At 43.2% G+C, this 21,236-nt stretch overlaps 1 protein-coding gene across 5 annotated transcripts in view; it reads right to left on the minus strand.

Annotated features, from left to right (window-relative positions):
* Positions 1–1,113: 1,113 nt before the first annotated feature.
* elavl2 (ELAV like neuron-specific RNA binding protein 2) overlaps positions 1,114–21,236 on the minus strand; it is a 53,295-nt gene continuing 33,172 nt past the window's right edge. For 4 of the 5 annotated variants that reach the window (XM_029759749.1, XM_029759750.1, XM_029759752.1 and 1 more), the window contains 5 exons: positions 17,323–17,426; positions 10,798–10,951; positions 9,397–9,622; positions 7,619–7,657; positions 1,114–3,704 (listed from right to left, as the gene is read on the minus strand). In XM_029759749.1, coding sequence (XP_029615609.1) covers positions 3,374–3,704; positions 7,619–7,657; positions 9,397–9,622; positions 10,798–10,951; positions 17,323–17,426 — 854 coding nt within the window. In that variant the 3' untranslated portion in view covers positions 1,114–3,373. The remainder of the gene's footprint in view (positions 3,705–7,618; positions 7,658–9,396; positions 9,623–10,797; positions 10,952–17,322; positions 17,427–21,236) is intronic. The other variant, XM_029759751.1, reaches the window with a different exon arrangement.

Below are 21,236 nucleotides of genomic sequence, written 5' to 3' on the forward strand. Positions count from 1 at the left end.
AATTGAGCACACAACCATGCAATCTCCATAGACAAACATTGGTAGTAGAACGGCCTTACTGAAGAGCTCAGTGACATTCAATGTGGCAGTCGTAGGATGCCATCTTTCCAACAAGTCCGTTTGTAAAATTCCTGCCCCGGTCAACAGTTAAGTACTGTTATTGCGAAATGGCAACATCGGAGGAACAACGGCTCATCCGCAAAGTGTTAGGCCACACAAGCTCACAGAACGGGACTGCCCGAAGTGCTGAAGCGTGTAAAAATTGTCTAACTCACTATAGAGTTCCAAACTGCCTCGAAGCAACATTCGAAACAAGAACTGTTCGTCGGGAGCTTCATGAAATGGGTTTCCATAGCCAAGCAGCCGTACACAGGCCTAAGATGCTCAATGCCAAGCGTCGGCTGGAGTGGTGCAAAGCTCGCCGCCGTTGGGACTCTGGAGCAGTGGAAATGCGTTCTCTGGAGTGATGAATCACGCTTCACCATCTGGCAGTCTGACGGATGCATCCGAGTTTGGCAGATGTTAGGAGACGCTACTTGCCCCAAAGTGACAACTGTAGAGTTTGGTAGAGGCTACGCCCCTTAGTTCCAGTGAGGGGAAATCTTAATGTTACAGCATACTATGACATTCTAGATGATTCTGTGCTTCCAACTTTGTGGCAACAGTTGGGGAAGGCCCTAGCCTGTTTCAGCATGACGACGTGAGGTCCATACAGAAATGGTTTGTCGAGATCAGTGTAGAATAACTTGACTGGCCTGCACAGAGCCCTGACTTCAACCCCCTTCGAACACCTTTGGTATGAAATGGAACGCTGATTTTGAGCCGGTCCTAATCGCCCCAACATCAATCCCTGACGTCACTAATGCTCTTGTTGCTGTCCCCATAGCAATATTCCAACGCCTAGTGGAAAGCCTTCCCAGAAGAGTGGAGGATGTTATAGCTGCCAAGGGGAAGGGAGGGGGGGGACCAACTCCATATTATTGCCCATGTTTTTGGAATGAGATTTTTGACGAGCAGGTGTCCACATACTGTTGGTCATGTAGTATAATATGAGACATGATGGAGAAGTTAACTTGAGGGTTGTGCTGAACACACAGGGTCCATCCACAGAGCTGCATTTCCCTTCAACTTATTTATTGATGTACTGAACATGAAAAAATACAAAGTATTCCAAACACAAAGAAAATAACATGTACATCCTTTTTTAAATACTCAAGATATATTTCTATCCCAAAAAAACGCTGTGGAACCAAGTAATACTGTACAACTTCAAATAAATAATAATTCTCACATTTAGAATTGAAAGTGGGTGGGGGGGGGGGGGCTCATTTTGCCATGCCTAGCTAGTCAGAGCCCCCTCGGGTCCGTTAAGTTATCCTCAATCAAGACCAGTGAGAGGCCGGGCATGAGAAAATGGGGGCCCCTTCCCCCACAGCAGCAGTGTCACAGCTAATCTATAATCAAAGTTGAACTTGTACAAGTAACCAAAAAAAAAAAAAAAGTATAAGAAAAGTAGTTGGTAAATATATAAATGTATATATATATATATATATATAATGCACAGCACACTGCTCGATAAGGAGACGTATGACTAGTAATGAGCTCAAGACAAAGCAGGATGCAGGTGCAGTACTCAGTGCATCTAAAGGGCTTGACCAGCCTCTGTTCGAGAGAAGCAAGATGTTGTTCGGCAATCTTTTGCAACCCTTTTTGATATGGTCATGGAACCGCTTCAAGTGAATAAAGCAATACACCTTTTACGATTTTTAAGACAGGTTATTATGCATTACGTATATATGAATGAAAAAAAAAAAAAGTTATCAGATAGCTAAAAACTGGTTTATATCCATTCTTTACCACATAAATATATATCTATAATGTTTATATATAAAACAAACCAACTTAAATGTCTATAGTTCTCTTAATAGCAGAAGCAAGACCATCTAAAGACCAAAATCACCAACAAATCTGACACTGTAATGCTAGTCCATAGGACAACAAATCAAGTATTTTAACTGAATGTGAACTTTCAAAGTCGAACTGAAATCAAAATAAGGCAATATCTCCCCAGAAAAAAAATCAATAAATCACACTAGTTACTCAAATAAAAAAAGCACTTCGCCATAAAGTCCAAAAAAAGAACAAATATGCTAGCTAAATACTCAACATAAAAAAAGGACTTATTTACATAGCTCTAAGCCCAGGAGTAATCTTCCCCATCTTTCATTCAAACTCGTTTACTTAATCAGCTGCCTTGGTCAGCTTGTCCTCTCCCTCTTTCATACAAAGTAGGTAAAACCCTTATTTGTTTAATATAAAGACAAAATGATATAGTAAGTACACCACAAACCACCATGAGCGCTGTCTTGAAGGGAATTCTTTAGGAAGAACTGATTTTTATCCCCCCCCCCTTTTACCTTGAAGATATTTCCACTATAATTTTGCATGCACTTTTGCAAATAAACCTTTGTATTTTTTTCTGTCTGCATTTCCAAATCAAAAGTGAATGGGAGTTGCTAGTCATAACAGCCAAGATGATAGGACAACCCACAGGTGATTATACAAATGAAACCATCACTGCCATTGATTCTAGAATCGAAAGATAATACAAAAGATCTCAAAAGGTATCTTTTACATCAGAAATCTCTCCAGAAATGTCAACCACTGCAAACTTCCTGGTAAGGTGTCATATGAAGATATTTCTCAAAGTATCCAAGTCAAAATATTTGTTCCAGGTCCAGTAAAAAGTTTCTCCAAATTTGTCTTTTTATAAAAATAGATGCTTTTTAAACCCACATCAAAGAGGTTCTTAGCTCTTTGGCAAGGTACTGCTTTAAGATATTTTTTTTTGTGTTTTTCTCAATTAAATTTTACAATAAGCAATATTATGCAGCCAACCAATAACTAACTCATATTACAATAAACATAATACTAACAATTTGTTTAAACTGAATAATCAAAAATAAATACTTCGTTAACCACTTAAGACGCAAAAAGCACCAAGGCAAATCAGGACACAGAAAAATACAAAAGAAAAATCACTACACAAAGCCTTACAAAACTTCCTGTTTTACAGCAGATGTGCAACAAAACAACAACAAAAAACCTTTAGTAACATTTTAAAAGGTCCAGCTTTAAAGACAGGCGTGAAAACCTGCAGTATTTTTTCTGGTTTAACGCAAAGTATTTTAAGAAGTTTCAAAGCCTAGCAATGAAGGAAAGGAAAACACTGTTGGACGCTAAGTATAGTTTCCCTTCGTAACACTGATTTACAAAGATGTTTTTGCTAATGTAGAAAGTTTACGGTCGGTAGGTTTCCATTTTAGGTTTTTCCATTTTCTGTAGAGTTTTCTATAAACAATCCGAGATGAGATTAGGCTTTGTGCGTTTTGTTGGTTTTGAACGAGACTTGCAGAACTCTGTCCCCGAGGCGGTATCCGTTCAAGCTGGCGATGGCCATGGCTGCCTCGTCGTAGTTAGTCATGGTGACAAATCCGAACCCTTTGCACTTGTTTGTGTTGAAGTCCCGGATGACCTTGACGTTTGTGACGGCGCCAAACGGCCCAAACATCTGCCACAGAATACTTTCGTCTGCATCCGGAGCCAGGTTATAGACGAAGATGCACCAGCCGGTGCCCGCGTGCCCTGGGATGTTGATGCCAGCCAGGCTGGTCACCCCATCGATGGCCATGGGGGAGAACCGGCTGTAAAAAACACAAAGACAAGCACAGGTCAATACAAAACCCAGACAAGCGTCACTAAAGGTGGTGACAGTATTATTGTCATGAAATACTGTACTGCATTTCAGTGACTTTTCACTGAACTCAAATAGCTTTTAGGTTTATATAACTGCACAAAAACTGATGTTCACTTGACACAATCACTTGCAACTGCATGTTTATGACCACATTAAGGTTGAGCCAAAAAATACCCCATTTAGGGATGACCATTTTGGTAAATTTTGCTGCGGACTAACTGACCCTCATTAACCAGTCAACAGTAAAATGACGTGACCAACAGAAAATACTATCAGAGACCTGTATATAATGACAAGACGCTTATGTTTTCGAACCAAGGAGAAAGGCAGGTGACAAGCTTAGGCCCAAAATAAACCTATAGAAACACAATGGGCTTCTTTAGGACAGATTTGTGGTGAGAATGAAACCTCTCGCTTCGCCGTCTATGATACTATGCATGGACTGGACATTTTTCACAAACAGCTTAATAGAAACCAGCAACAATAGCGAGCCTATAGTCTTAGTTAAAAAGGCTATATAGCCTATTATTAAAAATGTCAAAATGCAAATTAGAGGAAAACCACATTCTAAAAACAGCACAACTTAACGCGAGTAATTCCATGTGAAAATCTCAGTTGTAAAAACTTAGAAAACGAGGAGGAATCTAATACCAACAACTATGATGGGTTGCTAATATGACTAGGATTGTGCCTTTGGCTTCTGGACAATGAAAGAATGTTGCTCTGAAAACCAATAGAACAGGAGAGAAATGCTGGTTAAATGGCATGAGGAAGTCTTTATAAAAAAAATAATTGCCTCCATGTTTCTGTGGATGGACTTTCACTAGGCTACTTTGAAGCAAGGTATGACATGCTTTTATTTAAAGTAAAACGTTGAGGTTTCAAAACAATTACACTTCCTCAAGCTCCCAGTGCAAAGCGGTCAAGCAGTGGGTGATGCGCCGAGAGTCAATCCCTCCATCAGCGCTCAGACTGTCCGCAATAGGTTGAGAGAGGCTGGACATAGGGCTTGTAGGCCTGTTGTAAGGCAGGTCCTTACCAGACATCACCGGCAACAACGTCGCCTATGGGCACAAACCCACCATTGCTGGACCAGACAGGACTGGCAAAAAGTGCTCTTCTCTGATGAGTCGCGGTTTTGTCTCACCAGGGGTGACGGTCGGATTTGCGTTCATCGTCGAAGGAATGAGCGTTACACCGTGGCCTGTAATCTGAAGCGGGATCGATTTGGAGGTGTAGGCTCCATCATGGTGTGTCACAGCATCATCGGACTGAGCTTGTTGTCATTGCAGGCAATCTCAACGCTGTGCATTACAGGGAAGACATCCTTCTCCCTCATGTGGTACCCTTCCTGCAGGCTCATCCTGACATGACCCTCCAGCATGACAATGCCACCAGCCATACTGCTCATTCTGTGCGTGTTTTCCTGCAAGACAGGAATGTCGGTGTTCTGCCATGGCCAGCGAAGAGCCCGGATCTCAATCCCATTGAGCACGCCTGGGACCTGTTGGATCGGAGGGTGAGGGAAAAGGCCATTCCCCCCAGAAATGTTAGCGAACTTGCAGGTGCCTTGGTGGAAGAGTGGGGTAACATCCTACAGCAAGAACTGGCAAATTTGGTGCAGTCCATGAGGAGGAGATGCACTGCAGTACTTAGTGCAGCTGGTGGCCACACCAGATACTGACTGTTACTTTAGATTTTGACCCCTCCCCCCTTTGTTCAGGGACACATTATTCCATGTCTGTGGAACTTTTTCAGTTTGTCTCAGTTGTTGAATCTTATGTCCATACAAATTTTTACACGTTAAGTTTGCTGAAAATAAAACGCAGTTGACAGTGAGAGGACGTTTATTTTTTTTGCTGAGTTTATAACTAGGCTCTGTATGCTGTCTGACATGTAATATTAGGCTCTGTATGCTGTGCAAGTGATAGATAAAATGCATGACGATTAGCGAAAATATACACACCAAATTTAACTTCACTAAATGATGCATATTAACCCAAAAGCAAATGTATTTTTCGGTGACTAACCGATTAACCACCATAACCCTACTTTTTCATTGCCACTTGACCACCTTAGGAAAAACATGGGATACTTCCTAAATAGCAGAGTGGAAGAATTTCCTGAAAAACCAGGAGGGAAATCCCACCATATGAAATTTTAGGTTACAAAGCCAATAATGAAGTCTCCTGAAATCTCAGCTCGTAGGTAATCGTGGTTTTGCCGTTTGAGAGAGAGAAAAAAAATAAAAAGCAGCAAAGTGCATAGGAGAGCATGAATTATTTCAGCAGTTGTCAGATGAGATGAGCTGCTTCAGTTGTCCTCTCTGGGAACATACATCATGACAGGTGTGCTCAGAGCATCACGGAACCAAGACACCAGCCCACGAGCAGTAAGAAATCACAAGTCTACCAGTGAAGGAAAGGAGAGCCTTCAGAAGAATTGAACTTCAATCAGGCTTCAGGAAGGAAGGGGGGGGGTGAAATGAAGCTCAAACAAAATGCCAGACTGGAGTCAAGTTCCTAAGAGGCGGCTGACACTGCCGTCTCGGTTGTTTAAAAACAGGACACGATTGTCAATAATGGATCAAGGTAAGAGCGCGAGAGGCTGGCCGCGTGCGAGAAGCAGAGCGCACGCGAGAGCGAGAAAGGCGGAGCGAGCGCGAGAAAGGCGGAGTAAGAGAGGCAGAAAGAGGGAGAACGAGTGCCCAGGGTTATAGGATCAGGTAGGCACTCACTGTCTGACATGTGACCCATCACTGGCATCTCTCCTGCCAGCGTGAATCAGCCTCAGAACTCAGCAGCTTGTTCGCCCCTGACCCGCTCTCGTTCACACACACACACACACACACACACACACACACACACACACACACGATGCGCAGGTTGACCCGCAGTTCCCACGGTGATGTCCGTGGGGCGGGTGAAATTGAGAGAAAATAACTTAGAAATTGCACAAGAACGTGATGTTTTTCTATCTATAGGCTACATTGAGGTTTTTCTTTCATTAGTGAAGTCTATCTGGTATTAGTGAGTGAGTCTGAGCTTTAGAGAATAACTGTACATGGGCCCAATACCCTACACACCAAATACTTTTGGGAACGGGGAAGAAAAAGTTAATGTCCATCCACGGAGGTAAAAAAGGACAATGTCAACATTTAGTTCAATAGGAGGAAATCTGTGGAATGGAAAGTTGAAAATGAGGGAGGGACAGAACAGTAATGTTTGGGAAAGATTTTAAGGGGTAAAAGAGGAAGAGACTGAACTTTACAGATGTAAACTAGATTGAAGCATTCATTCTATCATTTATGACATTCTGGTGAGCAAGGGTTTATTTAGTTTTGTAGGGCAACATAATGACAGAAGAGAAGCTGCATGTATATCTAAATTATAGACAAGTTGACTAACAAATAGCTTACCAAAATACTGGAAGTTATAAGCAGAAACATATCTAAAAATCAGGCCAATAAAATCCTGCATGCCCTGTCAAATATCATCCCACCATCTGACTGTAGCCTACAGAACATGTTCTATATTAGAGGGTTAGGGTCAGGTGCAGCCCTCTGTCACATCTAGTTGAGTGGTTGAGGAGCAAACGGCTCACCCGCGCTCCACTAACACACACACACACACACACACACACACACACACACCACACCCCCCCTCCCAAAGCCCTCACTGGCTTACACAAAAATGCCAAAATATTTGACCGACAACCTGAAATTCTAGTCAGTATAGGGTTCAGGCAACAGCTGAATACAGTCATGGAAAATGATCTAGGCCTCACCTTGGATGGAACAAACACCCAATGTGTCCCAAAGAATTTCCTAATGCAAAACTGCAACTGTAATAGTTGAATTACCTCTTGACTCCGTATGCCATGTTTAGCAGATTGTCCAACCTGAAATGAAAGGAGTTCAGTTGAAGCAAATACTGCAGTCTGCAGAAACATTGAAGTTCAACACATTCATAAAAAAAGATAGCCGTTGAGCAAATGTTTTCAGAGATTGTCTCTCATAATTGACTGGCTAACACGAGCTAAGCAATTTAACTGGTTGGGAATCCCCGGGGAAATTACACCCAAATTGGCTTGTTTACATTGTGTGGTACAGACGCACTAATGTTGATGTTAAGGACAAGCGCATGCCATTATATGGTCAACAAGAATAATGAAAAGAAATACAAAGCCATTGTGCACTACAAGTGCACACACATGAAATAAAAAAGGGCAAATAAAAAGTGAGTCACTAGGGAAGATAAGTATTGTTAAAGTCCCAGTGCAGTCAAATGGGATTATCCTGAGTTTTATATATACACACACACACACACACACACACACAATTCAACACTATGGAGGTTGGAATAATACTGTGAAAATGATCATAATGCCATTGTAGTGTTTGAAAAGACCGCCTGGATTCTCTGCCCGTTTTGGTGGGATGGAGTTTTGGCTCCGCATAGTGACGTCGCCATGCAGTAAATTAGCTAATAGACCAACAGAGTTCCAAACCTCTGCCAATAAGAACAAACGTTCTCTTTTCCTCATCCCCACTCAGTCCTAGCTAAAGGATTTTTTAAATTGAATAAAAATCGAAGAAAAAAAAAAACAATTCCAGTAAGGTACTTAAATAATTACCCAGATGTGGTTTGATATTGAGATAAAATTGGCTGCATTGACCCTTTAATATTCAGCTTTCACGATATAGTTAGAATACACTACATTTCTTACACCAAGACCACCAACAATGTGAATTTGGACAGCTCAATAACAAGTCATTCAGCAGCAATAGAAAGGGTGGCAACACAGAACATAAGCCCATTTGTTTTTTTTGTTGCCTCTTTTCCTGGGGGGGGGGGGGGGGGGGGGTTCAAATAGTTAAGCGTTTTAATGACCAAAAATACTAAAATCCCTCAGACCCACATTCAACAAGATTAGATATTTGCAACAGGAGGAACACAAAGTAAAAGTGTGAATAGCGAAATGATTTTGAATAACTCTGGGATGTTTTGATAAGTAAAACAGAACGTTATAGCTTCATGTAGTCTAGAGTATTCCACTGTAAAGTGAGACAATTCAAAATGCAGTTTTAAAGTGTTTATCCCCTATGAGGAATAAATGGATTTCATGTCATTGTAGGTAGGCCATGACTTGGCTTAGCTCTAATCATAAACGCAGTAGGTGGGTTTGTTTTTAGTGTACCCCTTTTACCTGAAGCGCTGTGGGTTTGTTTTTAGTGTACCCCTTTTACCTGAAGCGCTGTGGTAGGTGGGTTTGTTCTTAGTGTACCCCTTTTACCTGAAGCGCTGTGGTAGGTGGGTTTGTTTTTAGTGTACCCCTTTTACCTGAAGCACTGTACCTGCTGTGGTAGGTGGGTTTGTTCTTAGTGTACCCCTTTACCTGAAGCGCTGTACCTGCTGTGGTAGGTGGGTTTGTTTTTAGTGTACCCTTTTACCTGAAGCGCTGTGGGTTTGTTTTTAGTGTACCCCTTTACCTGAAGCGCTGTGGTAGGTGGATTTGTTTTTAGTGTACCCCTTTACCTGAAGCGCTGTGGTAGGTGGATTTGTTTTTAGTGTACCCTTTTACCTGAAGCGCTGTACCTGCTGTGGTAGGTGGGTTTGTTTTTTAGTGTACCCCTTTACCTGAAGCGCTGTGCCTGCTGTGCGAGGGGTCCGGGGTACCTTCGATTGGGCGACTGGTACAGCTGGGAGAGCAGAGCCTGGCTTGTCTTCTGGCTGGGGTTGTTGGCGAACTTCACGGTGATGGGCTCTGTGGCGCCCGGTGGCTTCTGGCCATTCAGGCCCTTGATGGCCTCTTCAGCTTCGATTCGCCGGTCAAACCGGATAAAACCCACCCCTCTGGAGACACCTGGGGAACACAAGCGTCATGTTTAGACAGGTGGCAATATTGTGGCGCTCTGACTTGGTTAGCTACATGTCATATTACTAAGTAAGCCTAGTCTGAGCCAGAACTACGGAAAAGTGAGGCAGCTTGACCTACAAGTATTGGACAGGACGTTAGTTGCCAGGACGCTAGTTGCCAGGACGCTAGTTGCCAGGACGCTAGTTGCCAGGACGCTAGTTGCCAGGACGCTAGTTGCCAGGACGCTAGTTGCCAGGACGCTAGTTGCCAGGACGCTAGTTGCCAGGACGCTAGTTGCCAGGACGCTAGTTGCCAGGACAATGAATAAGAACACTGCTAGTTTATTGCAAGGCAATGTCAATATACTTGGAAAATAAAAAGCTGTATGACAGACATTTGTGGTCAACCTGGGACATCAAAACATCAAGCCTACAACTGATTAGAAAATGTAGTTATTTTTCAAAATCAGCACAACAAATCCCACAAGGCAACTGATATCATTTAGTCAATAAGCTAACTGATTGAACCCATCCGCAGACGAAGAAGCATGAATAACATTTCTTCTCCAAAACCCACTGTAAGCACACATTCTAACACAGAAAAATTATAATTGTATTGGCAACAAATTACATTTGGAAGCCTTGTCCCTAACCCTTGACTGAATATTATACATTTCTACAGCAGAGAGGTTCTGTTTATTAGTATTTCATAAGGAGCGTACAGATTCCATTTCCACATGGTAGTTTGGAAATGGAGGAGATTAGAACATTTATATTATTTCTTGCTATGAAACAGGATTACAGCTACACCTTCAGGGGCAATACGGAGGGAGAGCGAGCCAGAATGAGAGCGCGAGGGCAGGGCAGAGAGCATAGAGCGAGGGGCAGGGCAGAGAGCGAGGGGAGGGCAGAGAGCGAGGGGAGGGCAGAGAGCGAGGGGAGGGCAGAAGGAAGTTGTAGAGATAGAGGGAAGATGTACATACTATTAAATTACTAGAACTTCAATCTTTCTACTCTACAATCAATTTCATATTTCATCCAGCTATGTACATTGATGAAAGGCTGCAGCAGTAAAATGGCATGTTGGGACACAGCGGTACATCACATTCATTCCTGAGGCCTGGCTGGGGGGGGTACTGGGACAAAACACAAAGAGAGAGCGAGTGAGGGCTTCCTACTCACCGGTCACTTGGTCCACCAGAATGCGAGAGGTAATGATTCGTCCGTACTGAGAGAAGAGCTGCTCTAGTTCCTTCTGAGTCATGGTTTTTGGTAAGCCACTGACGTACAAATTTGCATCTCTAATGGAGGCTGAGCTTGGACGAGCGTAGGAAACCTAGAGCAGGAGCAATCACATGAGAATTAAGTTAAGTGTCCCCTTCAATACACCAACCACAGACTGGTTCAGTGTCCCCTTCAATACGCCAACCACAGACTGGTTCAGTGTCCCCTTCAATACGCCAACCACAGACTGGTTCAGTGTCCTCTTCAATACACCAATGACAGTTCACAGTGAAGAATACCACTAGTGCCCTTACAGAAATGGTGACGATAGCCTTGACACACTTCCAGCAGTGGAGAAACACAAGAAATCCCAACCCCCCCCCCCCCCCCCCACCCGTGTTTATGTCTAACGAGTGCAGGGCCAATCAAAAGCATTGAATTCAATGATGAACATCCAGTGCTCTGAATAAATTGTTTATTTGAACAACAACAACAAAAATCTACTTCTGCCACAATTATGGGGAAATTCATATTCACGAGTCTCACAGTCTCCATGACTGCTTCTGGAATGTTCCAAACCCAAGAGAACAGAACCAGGGTGGGAGTAACATCAAGTGTTTTCGCCACCGATGAAAACATTTCAGGTTCCAGACCTTTTCGTAGAAACTTAGTAGGCTTGTTTGATATAAAAAAGTATTGAAGGATAATATTAATAATAAGTGGGCTTTTGCAGGAAGTTGGTATTAGGGACGGGCACGATTAATCAAATATCCAAAAAGGGATGTTAGTATTTGATCACTTGAATGAGTTAATTTTGAGAACATTTGTTAGACCCATTTTTAAAAAAGAAAAAGCTGATTAAATTGTATTATCCTTGTGACATTCACACACACAACTACCACAATAGTGTATTGAAAGCAGGTGGTTCCCGAGTTAATTAAGCAATTAACATCCCATAATGCTTAGAGTCATGTATTAAAAACGCTGGGTGGGCCATTATTTTGACTAACATGGCTATGCCCCCATAGGATAACAATGCCCCCATCCACAGGGCACCAGTGGTCTCTGAACGGTTTGATGAGCATGAAAATCAAGTAAACCACATGACTGTCTCAGTCACCAGATCTCAACCCAATTCAACATGTATGGGAGTTTCTGGAGCGATGCCTGAGACAGCCGTTTCCCACCACCATCAACAAAAAACAACAAAATAAAGAATGGTGTCACATCCCTCCAATAGAGTTCCAAGGTGATTTAAAGCAGTTCTGGCTTGTAGTTGCCCAACGCCCTATTAAGACACTTTGCCATTTCCTTTACTTTAGCAGTTACCGGTATACGGTCCATTCAAGCCAGATCTCATACAGGTCTATTGTGTATGTTGTGTAGGCTTAGTGTGTGTTATTCACCTTCAATAGACAGGCTAGCTGGCTCGGACTTGGTTGAGTTGTGTATGTTAAGGGTGAAGCCTCACATAGTGACCCTCTGGTCCAGAATCTGAAGGGGCGTAGGGCCTGGGGGGGGGGCAGAGATTCTGGAGGGGCGCCTGAAGAATATAGTTCCAGACAGTTGCAGAGTATATGTCAAATTGCATCGAAGCTGTTCTGGTGACCCAACAGCCCTATTAAGACGCCATGTTGGGGTTTTGTTATTTACGGCAGTTACCTGTACCGTGACATTTGACATTCTTACTTTAATAAAAAACAAGTTGATTTTCTCTTTCATGTTTGTGTTTTACATGAAGATATTTTACCATCATAGTGCATCGCTGCCATTTCCCCCCCCCCCCCCCAACTAATAGCAATTAGAGGCACACACTCATCCAAGTTCTGTACATAACCTGTAGGTGCGTTTCGCATCAACACTGGGACCAAAACTAACTTCTCCATGTTAGCCAGAAGAAATATATAAAAGTCAAAAAACACACATCCATGTAATAGAAAACACAAGGGTACCAGATAGTCCACTAGACCTGAAGACCAACAGGAATACACACCCGTCTTCATTTTCTGAGGATACCATCCCCTTCTACGCAGGCCACGTACACACAGCGTGAGACTTTAAGCATGGGGACAGTGTTGTGCAGTGTGGGTTTCTGCCTCGTGGCTGCCTACAGGTCTGTGTGTGGCGAGGTCTGTGTTAGACCTGTGTATTATCTGGAGCGTATTTCATTAGGTGTCAAACCCGCTAAAATGGTCCTCTACCAAGACCAGCTCCGCAATCTGGCCCGATGGATTTGATCAATGAAATTCACTCACTCCAATTAAACTCCCCCCCCCCAATCACACTGCATTTGATGCCAATACAAAGTATATTCTACTGGCTCATGTTTTTTTTTGCACTTCTGAAAGAGCAGCTGGAGAATTTCGTGTGGTACATCTCTCTCTCTCACACACACTTTCGGTGTATGTGGACAACCCTTCCAAATAGTGGATTCGGCTATTTCAGCCACACCCATTACTGACCGATGTATAAAAATAAAATAAAAAAATCGAGCACAGCCACGCAATCTCCATAGACAAACAGTGACAGAATGGCCTTACTGAAGAGCTCAGTGAATTTCAACATGGCACCGTCATAGGATGCCACCTTCCCGACAAGTCAGTTTGTCAAATTTCTGCTCTGCTGGGGCTGTCCCGGTAAACTGTAAGTGCTGTTATTGTGAAGTAAAAACTGCCTCTGGAAGCAACATCAGCAGAAGAACTGTTCGTCGGAAGCGGCATTTTATTTTAAAAAGGCAAGTCAGTTAAGAACAAATTCTTATTTACAATGTCAGCCTAGGAACAGTAGGTTAACTGCCTTGTTCAGTGGCAGAAGGACAGATGTTTACCTTGTCAGCTCGGGGATTCGACCTAGCAACCTTTCAGTTACTGGTCCAACACTAACCACTAGGCTACCTGCCGCACCTTTCTTCATGAAATGGGTTTCCATGTCCGAGCAGCAGCACACAAGCCTAAGCTCACCATGTGCAATGCCAAGTGTCGGCTGGAGTGGTGTAATGCTCGCACCCGTTGAACTCCGGAGCAGTGGAAACGCGTTCTCTGGAGTGATGAATCACGCTTCACCATCTGGCAGTCCGACAGACGAATCTGGGTTTGGCAGATGCCAGGAGAACGCTACCTGCCTCAATGCATAGTACCGACTCTAAAGTTTGGTAGAAGAGGAATAATGGTCTGGGGCTGTTTTTCATGGGTCGGGCCCCTTAGTTCCAGTGAAGGGAAACCTTAATACTACAGCATACAATGACATTCTAGACGATTCTGTGCTTTGTGGCAACAGTTTGGGGAAGGCCCTTTCCTGTTTCAGCATGACAATGGCCCCGTGCACAAAGCGCAAGTCCATACAGAAATGGTTTGTCAAGATCGGTGTGGAATAACTTGACTGGCCTGCAGAGCCCTGACCTCAACCCCATCGAACACCTTTGGGATGAATTGGAACGCCGACTGCGAGCCAGGCCTAATCTCCCAACATCAGTGCCCAACATCACTAATTCTCGTTGCTGAATAGAAGCAAGTCCCCGCAGCAATGTTCCCAACAACTAGTGGAAAGCCTTCCCAGCAGAGTAGAGGCTGTTATAGCAGTAATGTTCCCAACATCTAGTGGAAAGCCTTCCCAGCAGATTAGAGGCTGTTATAGCAGCAAAGGGGGGGGAAACAACTCCATATTAATGCCAGTGTTCTAATTTCAGAGTAGGGACGAGTATTCAAAATAATTTCACTATTTGAATAATAAAAATATGGATATCGAGAATGCCCCAATAAATGGTTTTGTAACTTCACGCTTTCTGCGCAGCCTTAGCAACACAGGAGAGAAGGTGCACGCTGATTGTAAGGGGGGGGAGATGAGCAGGGGCTGGGATGTGACATAGGAGAGGAAAAAGTAGCCAGAGCCAAGCTAGATCGATACTTGTAGCTGCCATAGGTGGTTTATGAACCGATCTGTAAAAGGCTGTCTTTAGCGCAACGTTAGCTAGCCATCTAGGCTAATTGAGGAAGTTTTGCTGCGCTCCTCATCTACAACAACGCCATTCAGATTAAACAGCCTACCTGTTGGTTACTCGTTGTAGCCTACTCCTAATTTAGCTAACTTAATCCGTTCATTTATTTAATTCCATTTTGCATCAGCGATCTCCCACTTCACATTTCTACACATGGAACCTCTGACTAATGCGCAACTAGCCTAGCGGTTAGAGCGTTGGACTAGTAACCGAAAGGTTGCAAGATCGAATACCCAAGCCGACAAGGTACAAATCTGTTGTTCAGGGGCAGAACAAGGCAGTTAACCCTCTGTTCCTAGGCTGTCATTGAAAATAAAAATTTGTTCTTAACCTGTTTAGGATAAGGGCAGTATTTTCACGGCCGGATAAAAAAACGTACCCGATTTAATCTGGTTATTACTCCTGCCCAGAAACTAGAATATGCATATAATTAGTAGACATGGATAGAAAACACCCTAAAGTTTCTAAAACTGTTTGAATGGTGTCTGTGAGTATAACAGAACTCATATGGCAGGCCAAAACCTGATAAGATTCCATACAGGAAGTGCCCTCTCTGACCATTTCTTGGCCTTCTTTAGCCTCTTTATTGAAAACAGAGGATCTCTGCTGTAACGTGACATTTTCTAAGGCTCCCATAGGCTCTCAGAAGGCGCCAGAACGGGGAATGATGACTCTGCAGTCCCTGGGCGAAAAACAGTAGGGGTTTTGGAAAGTGGTCGATCTGAGAACAATGACAACGGGTGTGCGTATGCATGTGAAGACTCCATTTTCTATTTTCAGTCTTTGAATGAAAACAAGGTCTCCCGGTCGGAATATTATCGCTATTTTACGAGAAATCGCATAAAAATGTATTTTAAACAGCGTTTGACATGCTTCGAAGTACCGTAATGGAATATTTTGTCACGATACGCGCCGCCGCGTCACCCTTCGGATAGTGTCTTGAACGCAAGAACAAAACGGCGCTATTTGGATATAACTATGGATTATTTGGAACCAAAAACATTGGGTGTTGAAGTAGAAGTCCTGGGAGTGCATTCTGACGAAGAACAGCAAAGGTTATCCAATTTTTCTTATAGTAAATCTGAGTTTGGTGAGTGCCAAACTTGGTGGGTGTCAGAATAGCTAGCCTGTTATGGCCGAGCTATCTACTCAGAATATTGCAAAATGTGCTTTCACCGAAAAGCTATTTTAAAAATCAGACACCGCGATTGCATAAAGGAGTTATGTATCTATAATTCTTAAAATAATTGTTATGTTTTTTGTGAACGTTTATCGTGAGTAATTTAGTAAATTCACCAGAAGTTTTCGGTGGGTATGCTAGGTCTGAACGTCACATGCTAATGTAAAAAGCTGGTTTTTGATATAAATATGAACTTGATTGAACAAAACATGCATGTATTGTATAACATAATGTCCTAGGAGCGTCATCTGATGAAGATCAAAGGTTAGTGCTGCATTTAGCTGTGGTTTGGGTTTATGTGACATATGCTAGCTTGAAAAATGGGTGTCTGATTATTTCTGGCTGGGTACTCTGCTGACAATCTAATGTTTTGCTTTCGTTGTAAAGCCTTTTTCAAATCGGACAATGTGGTTAGATAAAGGAGAGTCTTGTCTTTAAAATGGTGTAAAATAGTCATATGTTTGAAAAATTGAAGTGTTTGGATTTTTGAGGAGTTTGTAATTCGCGCCACGCTCTATCATTGGATATTGGCGAGGCGTTCCGCTAGCGGAACATCTAGATGTAAGAGGTTTTAACGGACTTGCCCAGTTAAATAAAAGAAAATAGGCAATTTACTTAACGTCCCTTTGTATATTTGAATAAACATGCCCATTCCTATTTAAGAGGGTTCTTTGGGGGAGGAGGGAGGGTTTAGAGACGCAGGACACGTTTTCACAAGCAGCCATTTTCACCCCCTCTTGGATCAGGCCAGTGTATGTACCGTGGAAAATCACATCCAATAAAAATCAGCCCCAGCGTTCACAGGTCCTGACGCACTGCATGAAGCAAATGAGTTTCTCCAGCACATCAATACCGGCTCTGCCAGATGAATACCAATAAGAGAGCCACCTCCCTGTACCGGCATCATACACAGGCGCTCGGCGCTCTACAGCAGCACATGCAACCATAGAAACAGCTCTGCTCTACATATTACAGGCTCCCTCTCCTTGCTTCACAATGACTCTACTTAATACCAAACAGAAGTTAGAACATTTGGACAGCACACAATTACCATGCAATGGTCCTTTTTTGCCACTGGATACTAAGCATATGGAAATGGCTTAGAATAACAGAATAGAGTAGCATAATAGAACATTGTTATATTCTAAAGTAACAATAGAACATTATTATATTCTAAAGTAAAGTAATAGAACATTGAGACAACAGAATAGAACAATAAGAATAAAGTTATCAGGTTCAAATTCCATCAGTGGACGATTGGATGAACAATCCCATGTGATACTTGAGGGATCGGTGGGTGTTTGCTTACCTTAATGGTTTTGGTCTGTAGTCTCAGGCCATTTAATGTGTTAATGGCTTTCTCTGCATCTTTCGGGTCCACGTAATTCACAAATCCATAACCGAGGCTCTGACCTGCAATCAGAAAACAAACCAATTAGAATCACTAAAGTTCAACTGTGGGCAGATCAGGTCCGTCTTTTATTTAACCAGGCAAGTCAGTTAAGAACAAAACTGTTATTTACAATGACGACCTACTGGGGAAAAAGTGGGTTACCTGCCTTGTTCAGAATGACAGATTTCTACCTTGTCAGCTAGGGGATTCGATCCAGCAACCTTTCGGTTACAGGGCTAACACTCTAACCACTAGACTACCTGCCGCCCCACCCACCCACACCAATGAATAAGACTAGATAGATGCACAACAGTTCAACAGGATGTACAACAGTTCCACTTTAAAGAGCATATGATGAACTTGAAGCCTCAATGGTTCAGAGCTAAAGTCACAACAACAAAAAACTCCAGATTCCCAACTTTGAATACCACAGATTTAGAAGGTGTTTGGAAGTGGAAAATGTCACTGAGTCCGTTGAACACCGAGGAAAACTAGTCCTGGAGCCCTCCCATTCTCATAACTTGACATACTGTACATCTCTGGCCTCATTTCTCTTCATGTTGTTTGACTAGCTGGTGATTTCGAGTCTCCCATGGCCCAGTGTATTTAGCTTAAACCGTATGCTGCTCGTGCTAGATACCTCAGATGTTGGGTAAATCACAAGACGTCCCTCCCCCCCTCCTAGCCTGCAGCCCTGTACGTCCCTCCCCCCCTCCTAGCCTGCAGCCCTGTACGTCCCTCCCCCCCTCCTAGCCTGCAGCCCTGTACGTCCCTCCCCCCCTCCTAGCCTGCAGCCCTGTACGTCCCTCCCCCCCTCCTAGCCTGCAGCCCTGTACGTCCCTCCCCCCCTCCTAGCCTGCAGCCCTGTACGTCCCTCCCCCCCTCCTAGCCTGCAGCCCTGTACGTCCCTCCCCCCCTCCTAGCCTGCAGCCCTGTACGTCCCTCCCCCCCTCCTAGCCTGCAGCCCTGTACGTCCCTCCCCCCCTCCTAGCCTGCAGCCCTGTACGTCCCTCCCCCCCTCCTAGCCTGCAGCCCTGTACGTCCCTCCCCCCCTCCTAGCCTGCAGCCCTGTACGTCCCTCCCCCTTCTAGCCTGCAGCCCTGTACGTCCCTCCCCCTTCTAGCCTGCAGCCCTGTACGTCCCTTCCCCTTCTAGCCTGCAGCCCTGGATATCTACAATAGAGAACATCCAATGTCTTTCAATAACAATGGATTCAACCACAGGATATTCTAAAACATGAATCCACATGCCAACTGGCAGCATTAGAAACAGTTATTAAGGCTAGGCTCAGAATCTTGGCCCATCTTGACAAAAGGTCGTGAAGTCACCAATTGCCGGAAGATTCCTCTGCTTCGAAGTGAGTCATCTGACACAGACGAGCGCCGAGGTTCAACGTGTTCCCCTCTATTATTTATTTCCAAAATCTACAATTTCCTCCACCCACTCCTTATGTGCACACTGTCAATTCAATTTCCTCCACCCACTCCTTTGTCTGCAATTCGACTGGTGGTCAAGTTCACAAGCAACTTCAAAATATATGAATAAATATAGATATTAATAAATTAAGATATGGAAACCTAATATGAGATTAGATTGAAATCTTGGGGGGGGGGGGGTTGGAGAGGGCATTTTCATAATCCCTTGGTAGCACGCACAAATTACCCCTTAAACTAAATTCAAACGTGCACATGTAATGCTTCAATGTGGGATGCAGATTCAACAAAGGGTGGCTTTCTACAGGCCTCTCTTCAAAACACAGTCTGCCATTTTACATGCTACAATAAAAAAAAATACAAGATTGGGAGATTCACTCCCATTCTGGCTCAATGTGGGCCATCACCGTGAGTCATTGCTTGCACGGGTTCCTCGGCTGCTATAGAGAACAGCTGATAAACTTAAATTCACCTTGCATCTCCGGGAGCGCTATAGCCAGGAGAAAAACACAGTGAGCCTTTGAAATGAGCTGGTGAGATGACACTTCCATTTGAGCCTGAAGGGCAAACAAATCCTGACATGTTGAGAAAACGACACATCTTCCTATGGATAATCCCTTTGTTCTGATTAGGCAGATGTTTGAGGAGCCCATACTCTTAATTGGCTCCCCAGACTTTACAGGCAATCCGGGGGGGGGGGGGGTCCACATTTAAAAACAGGGAGATTGCACTAGAGGACATACAGGTTAATCTCTCAGGATGTCTGGTGATTACTCAACATCTGATGTAGCTAGCACGAGAGACACTTCCTGTTGTTCACACTCGTCTGAAGATAAAAAAAATGTTTAAATCCATACCCAACTCACTTGCCAACAGCTAAAAGCTTACTAAAGCAGGCAATCACACTTAGTCCAAACCATCATAACAGTCCTTAGCCACATTAAACAGTTGTCAGATTAACAATTCAGACGTATTCCAGACAATTTCCAGTAATAATCTTGTCTGTCAAAAAGTAACAACACTCAAGGCTGATCTATTTGTTTAGAAGACTATCAAGAGAATAAAAGACTCCAATGTAAATATCGCAACTTAGACTGTTCAATCCTAGTCCATTATTAGGGCCGGGACAATGCCAGTATTGCAAAAATGTTTCATGGCAAAAATGCTGCTACATGTAAATATTGTGTGATTATAGCTTGGATGACAACTTTTCCAATATTAGGGCCGTTTTCCTAAAGAAGTTAAAACCACTTTGTTTTATTTCCTTGCCACAACAAGGAGTATTGCGACGCTAGTATCGTCCTGACCCCTTATCCATTCATACGGTTTCCATACGCATCTCTCATGGGAGAAGAGGCCTAATCCAGACGTCATCCCATGTGACAGTCTAAATATATTATAGCCAGTTTACATGCAAATACATCACTTTAAAAAAAAAATAAAAATAAAAAAAATGGAACAAGCAGAATATGGCACAAAGCACAGTAATTTCACAGGTTGTTAGCCTCGCTGCGTATTGTGTATAATTATGGCGAGTGGCTTTTTTCCCCCCAGAGAGAATGGGTATCCCTCATTAGAGACAGAGCACAGTGTAGTACTGGGCATGCAGGGACATGGATGGATTTAGCTCAAAACACTGAGAGCATTATATTTTTAGACTTGGACACACCATTACGAACGAGATGGAGTTACTGAGAAGCACGCACAGGAGCCTACCAGGAGACACTCTTTCTTTTGAAAGCTGCTCAGCTATACGTAAGCATGGTAAAATATTCAACACCATTCATATTTTAGAAGGGAGAGGGTTGTTCGTTTACAGGTAGGCCTATTTAACGAAGACGGGATACACCGGGAATAGATCAATATCGTTGACAAATCACCTACAGCTCTATTTCAATGTGACTGGTATTACTAGAGAAGTTGTGTAATTATTAACCCAGCAGGTGCCTTATTCATAATTGACACGGGATTCCTTTTTCCAAACTGAACGGAAAGCTGGAGATTTGAGCTGCGTTATTAGGAAGTGAACTTGCCATTTCCAAAAAGTTTAGCTCAGTTGGGGGAATTCTGGGATTTTTTGTCATTTAATTAAACTGATGGATTTAGAGATGTTCACCTTCTATTCATTGGCATGAAACATGCCTATAAACATAAGAACAAATTTGTTGTGCTGAGCGCGAACTTGAACGTTGTAAAAACTCTGTGCAACTTCCAGCGCTCATTTACTGTGAACATGGAGGCTGTACCAGTTTTAACAGTGGCCAAACAGGCTACTATGGCCATTTTAATAATGTAGGCCTACCATCAAAAACAATGGAGAAAAAGCATTCCATAACATTTTACCAGCTGTTCTAGCAGTCAGCATACAGTAGCAGGCATTGAACATGTACATTACAT

The sequence above is a fragment of the Salmo trutta genome, chromosome 8 (genome assembly GCF_901001165.1).
Source record: "Salmo trutta chromosome 8, fSalTru1.1, whole genome shotgun sequence".
NCBI lineage: Eukaryota > Metazoa > Chordata > Actinopteri > Salmoniformes > Salmonidae > Salmo > Salmo trutta.